At 52.0% G+C, this 5,534-nt stretch overlaps 1 protein-coding gene across 1 annotated transcript; it reads right to left on the bottom strand.

The window, feature by feature from the left end:
• Positions 1 to 478: 478 nt before the first annotated feature.
• Positions 479 to 3,360, bottom strand: Smim45 (small integral membrane protein 45). Its single transcript, XM_051159408.1, has 2 exons — positions 3,243 to 3,360; positions 479 to 847 (listed from the first exon to the last, which is right to left on the bottom strand). The coding sequence occupies exons 1-2, from the start codon at positions 3,280 to 3,282 to the stop codon at positions 627 to 629; spliced, it is 261 nt and encodes an 86-aa protein (XP_051015365.1). The 5' UTR covers positions 3,283 to 3,360; the 3' UTR covers positions 479 to 626.
• Between the last annotated feature and the right edge of the window lie 2,174 nt (positions 3,361 to 5,534).

The raw sequence follows: 5,534 nt of genomic DNA, 5'->3' as shown, positions 1-5,534 counted from the left end.
ATACCCCCACCATATACGGTCACTTATTCTAAGCCTGAGCCCATGGAGGTGGGTGGGGCTGGTCTGAACCAAGCTGGTGTCTCCCTGAATGAGATCCTCTTCCGGGGGTCAGCTTTGAGGCCTGTCCAGCACAGCTGCGAGGCAGAGATGGGAGCAGAAAGCAGCTGGGAATTCTTTGAGCCAGTCATACCTGACTCCAGGTGGAGGGGCAGAGGGCTGGACAGCACAGAGGCCCTGAGGGCCAGTGGAGGATGTTCCCAGAGCTTGAGCGACTTTGACACCAAGATTATGAGCCCACAGCAGAAAATTAAATAAATATTCAAAGCCAGGTGTGGTGACGCACACCTTTAATCCCAGCAGTCGGGAGGCAGAGGCAGGCGGATTGCTGTGAGTTCGAGGCCAGCCTGGTCTACAAAGTGAGTCTAGGACAGCCAAGGCCACACAGAGAAACCCTGTCTCAAAAAATAAAAACAAACAAACAAACAAACAAACAAACAATAAATATTCAAGTGCCTGGTTTCTAGGGAAAGGGGCCTCCCTGAACAACAAGGGCCTCTACTGGGCTACAGATGGATGGAAAGATCAAGGAGTCGTCTGCTTGGAGCATCTCCAGTACCGAGGCAGCCTCAGACTTCTGGGCCTCCGAAAGCCAGGTTGTCCCGCACCATCAGCGTCTTGCGGAAATCACGGTCCACCAGGGGGCGCTGGATGCGCCACTTGTGCGCCTCCTGCAGGCCAGGCTCAAAGTAGTAGATGCAGGCTCCAAAACCCACCAGGATGAGGACGGAGATGACCAGGTACACAGGCACGAACCAGTCCAGAAAGTGCGGCATCGCTGCGGCTTTGGCTGCCAAGACACTGTCATGAAGACACAAGAAAGCTCCTTAGTACTACCAACCCCGAGAGAGACTCGCGTGCCTTCCAGCACCATATTACAGGTGTGGAGACGCTGCCTAGGGGAGTGCGGGGACAGCTCCTGACCAAGACCTCAACGTGACATAGCAGTTCAGGGCTAAGCATTCACTGTAGGAGGACATGGTGGAGAGGAGCCTCTAGTCTCCATGCACCCTGAGGCGGGGCTGAACCCTGTCTTTGCAGTAACCAGACCTCCTCCAGGTGCAACCTGGTGATACATCCCCAGGGCACCTGATCTGTTATCGACAGAGTCTACACAGCCCAGTTTTGTAATCTTGGGGCCAACGCCACTAGTGCCATATAGCTTGGGTACAATCATGGTTTCTCTGGCTGACGCAAAAAAACAGTTCCTGAGTGATAGGACTCAGTGGCTGCCATCTGTAAGATTTCTCATACCAGTGCCTGCCATAAAGTGCTATAAGGGACGTTTAATGCTCTGACCATTGATTTTCTCACCTACAAAAAGAGATTGAGAGCTGGTGTGGTGGCTAATGCCTGTAATCGCAGTACTCAGGGAGGCAGAGGCAGGCATATCTCTATGAGTTCAAGGCCAGCCTGATCTACAAAGTGAGTCCAGGACAGTCAAAGCTACACAAAGAAACCCTGTCTCAAAAAAAAAAAAAAAAAAAAAAAGAGAGAGAGAGATTGGACTAGGACTCACTTCCCAAGTACATTGTAAATTAAACATTTTTATTACATTTTACTTATCATGTATGTGTGCGTTCATGTGCTCACATGTGTGCATGTATGCAAGCATGTGCATATGCACATGAGTGTCATAGCATGAGTGTGGTAGTCGGAGGATAACTGCCAGCTGCTGAGTTGTCCATATGGGTCCTGGGGATTGAGGTCAGGTTGCCAGGCAAGACAGGAAGTAACTCCATCTCATTCCCCTTTTTAAAAAAAATTTTTAGGCCAGGTGTGGTGGCGCACACCTTTAATTCCAGCACTCGGGAGGCAGAGGCAGGCGGATCACTGTGAGTTCGAGGCCAGCCTGGTCTACAGAGTGAGTTCAGGACAGCCAGGACTACACAGAGAAACCCTGTCTCGAAAAAGAAAAAGAAAAGTTTTAGTCAGGCGTGGTGGTTCACACCTATAATCTTTGCCCTCAGGAGACAGAGGCAGGAGGATCTCTGTGTTCAAGACAGCCAGGGATACAAAGAAACCCTGTATTGAAAAATAGGGAAAAAATGGTCTCATATATAGCCTAGGCTAGCCTCAAATTCACTCTGTAGTTAGTAATAACCTTGAACTTCTGATGCTCCTGCCTTCCTAGGGCTGGGATTTCAGGAGTATGACACCGTACTTAGTTTATGCAGTACTGAGGACCAATCCCAGGGGTTCATGAGGCCAGGTAAACATCCCTCTAAATATATACTTAGCCCTCCACCGTGGGTCTCACACAATGCCATCTCAGGCCTTGACATATAATCTGCACTCTACAGTGTTAGCAACTTGTGCATCCACAAAAAGAGAAGGCAGGAATATGGAGGGGGGCATGTAAAGTGCTGCACAAAAGTCATGTGAACCCAGACTTCCTGGACTCTGTCCTTGTGGTGGCTTGAAAGAATGGTCCACATAGGCGCCTATGTTTGAACACTTAGTCCCTAGTTGGTGGAACTATCTGGGAAGGATGAAGAGGTGTGGCCTTGTTGGAGAAGATGTGTCGTTGGGGATGAGCTTTGAGTTTTCAAAAGCCCACACCATTCCCAGTTAATTAGTGTGCTCTCTCTCTCTCTCTCTCTCTCTCTCTCTCTCTCTCTCTCTCTCTCTCTCTCTCTCTCTCTGTCTCTCTCTCTCTCTCTGTCTGTCTCTCTCTCTCTCTCTCTCTCTCTCTCTCTCTCTCTCTCTCTCTCTCTCTCTCTCTCCCTACTTGTGGATCAAACTGTGAGCCTTCAGCTGTTCCTGCTGTCATGCCTCTGTCCCTCCATCATGGACTCTAGCCCTCTAAAACCACAAACCCAACTCACTTTTTTTTTTAAGAAGATTTATTTATTATTATGTATACAGTGCTCTGCCTGTACACCTGCAAGCCAGAAGAGAGCATTAGATCACATTATAGGTGGCTGTGAGCCACCATGTAGTTGCTGGGACTCGAACTTAGGACTTCTGGAAGAGCGGTCAGTGTGCTTAACCTCTGAGCCATCTCTCTACCCCTCAACTCACTTTCTAAATTTCCTTGGTCATGATATTTTTGTCACAGCAATAGAAAAGTAACAACTATATCTGCTCTCTGCCAGCCTCCCTACCTCACTTCTTCAGGGATGGAAAGATGTGGGGTTCATTTACCATACCCCAACACCTTCCTCAGGTCTAGGGAAGCATACCTGGCAGGGCCAGCATTTCCACAGAGCTTGGCCTGGGCATATTGGCTGGGTGTCACTGTCCATAGAGTGAGAACAAAACAGAAGTGTAGACAAGCTACTTTGAGAAGGATTACCCCCCCCCCAAAAAAAGAGAAGGATTACCCAACCGAGAAATGGCAGAGCTAGAGCCCACTCCCAGTCACAGCCAGAGGCTTGAGTCCTCTAAGACAGTGTGAGGAACTGAGCCACTGTGGCTTCTGGTGGGGCAGGGGAGAGGACAGATCACCTCTAGAGCACGTTGAAGAGGAATGCCGTTTTTCTGACCTCCAAACTCCAGCTCCTCCTGCCCGCTGCCTCCCGCCTCCCACCCCACCCCCACCCCCCGCATTCCCAGATGACCTGTAACCTTGGGGGGAATGGAGAGATGTTGCTTCCTGGTCCTGTGTCCATCTGGATCCCCCTTCCCCTGGGTTTCCATTGGCTGCCCTGAAATACGGCCAACAACTAAAGGTGCCCTATTTCTGGAGGGATATGTTAAAGGGCGATAATTGTCTTGAGTCAGGACTAGAGCAGCAGAGGTGAGGACAGTGTGCACACACACACCCCCCCAAGCCTCCTACACATCATCCTTTCTGGAGAGCCATGTAAAGAGTGCAGAATTGCTGGGTGGTGACGCTGTGGTGAGAGGGAGAGGAAGCGGCCCCAGAGCAGAACAAAACTTAAGTGTGGGACGAAGCAGTATCTATTTCTCATGCAATACTGTAGATCTGTGGAGCAGAGCACGGGGTCCCCCGGCCCCGTTCCAAATACTCTAGCAAAAATCCATGCATTATGGGGCAACAACAGACTCCTAGACTTTTTCCTGATTTCTTGGGGGGACTGACACAGGTGAAGGGGAAAAACATTGCCAGGCCAACCCCATGACCTTGGATCACCTCCCCCCCTTTCTAAGGGGCTGCAGGGTTCTGTGTGCACAACGGCACAGGGGATGGGTGTTGTCAGATGATCTCTAAGAAAATTGCCAAGCCTGTTTCAGCCCCAGGTCCTGCCTGGGACAGGGTGAAGGTTGCAGAGCCCCACTCCCTATCTCCCAAGCCACCAGCAACACTCGGTGGCCCCCCAGCATGCCTGTAGACTCACCTCATACCCGAAGATGCCCGTTCTGCAGTCTCTGCACAGAGCACAATGCCTTAGCCTTGAGCGCCTCAGTGTTGGCCAGTGGACTCAGTTGCAGCTGCTGTCCCCAGGGACACTGCCATCTGTGGCCACTGTGGAAGCTAGAGGCAGAGAGTGACAGGGCAATACTCCCATGGGAGATGGAGCGTCTCTGGCCTGGAGGCCTCTGAGTGGGTCAAGAGGCAGCAGTCTTGGGCTGGCTTGGCATCCTGGTACCTCTCCTTACCACTAGAGACCCTCCCTCTGCACCCCCACATTCAGGATGGCAGGAGGTGGGACCTGTCTCAACCAATCAGCAGCCAGACAGTACAAGGGCTTTATCCTCTGTTGCCCTGGCAACCAGCTTTCTTTTCTGGATCCCTCTACTGTACACGTGGTACAGCAGATGACAGGGAGGGCAGAATTCAGGGAGGGCAGAGAGGCATCCAGGGGATGACTAAATCCCAAGGAGGGTAAGCAGAGAAGGGGGAAACCCAGGACATACTAGGGTCTCTGGCAGGTGGACAGGGACTCGCCACCAGTAACAGGCAGAGCTAATGAGGGTTCCCTATTATAAAGGGATGACCCAGAACTAAGACTGAGGGCCAGTGCGCTGGCTCAGTGGGTCTCTTGGTCACTGATTTCAGTCTTTCCTTTCAACAAGCCCACTGCCAAGGTAGGCACACTAGCCTGCTTTCAGGGGGGCCCCGACAGCTCCCCCTTCTGCCTTATCTCACCAGGCACTGACATCCCCCTCAGCCCTCTCATTGGGTGGGTTTGGCCTCCTTGGCCATAAGTCAGCCCAGGCTCAGAGAAGTGAAACTGCTGGATTCAAAGTCAAGAGCAAGCCTGGGAGTACGAGGCTCAGCTCTCCGCCTCAACTCTCCCTGCCGTGGGCTCTAGGTAGGGTCCGTAGTCCAAGAGGTGTCTCCTCCGGTCCGCATTCCACCAACAGCAATGGCTGTGCTCTCAAAAGGATAGGACAGACAGCCCCCAGGGCCCAGAGGTGCAGACGAAGCTCTGGGGACCCAGTTCCCCAGAGTCTGTTCCCAGAAACCTGATGGCAAGCAGAGGGAGAAGGCGGCTCTGGGTGAGGTGGCTCTGGGATCTTCAGTCCCCTAACATGCCAACATGCCGCCCGGGGGCTCTACAGGTGTA

The sequence above is a fragment of the Acomys russatus genome, chromosome 17 (genome assembly GCF_903995435.1).
Source record: "Acomys russatus chromosome 17, mAcoRus1.1, whole genome shotgun sequence".
Lineage (NCBI taxonomy): Eukaryota > Metazoa > Chordata > Mammalia > Rodentia > Muridae > Acomys > Acomys russatus.
The sequence above is the reverse complement of the archived record's forward strand: the minus strand, read 5'-3'. Positions and strand labels throughout refer to the sequence as shown.

What these genes read in the sequence shown, in the direction of transcription:
- Smim45 (XM_051159408.1), bottom strand. Translation starts at nt 3,282, where the DNA reads ATGCCCAGGCCAAGCTCTGTGGAAATGCTGGCCCTGCCAG. An exon ending in GGAAATGCTGGCCCTGCCAG is followed by an intron (nt 848 to 3,242) that starts GTATGCTTCCCT and finishes GTGTCTTGGCAG; the next exon opens with CCAAAGCCGCAGCGATGCCG.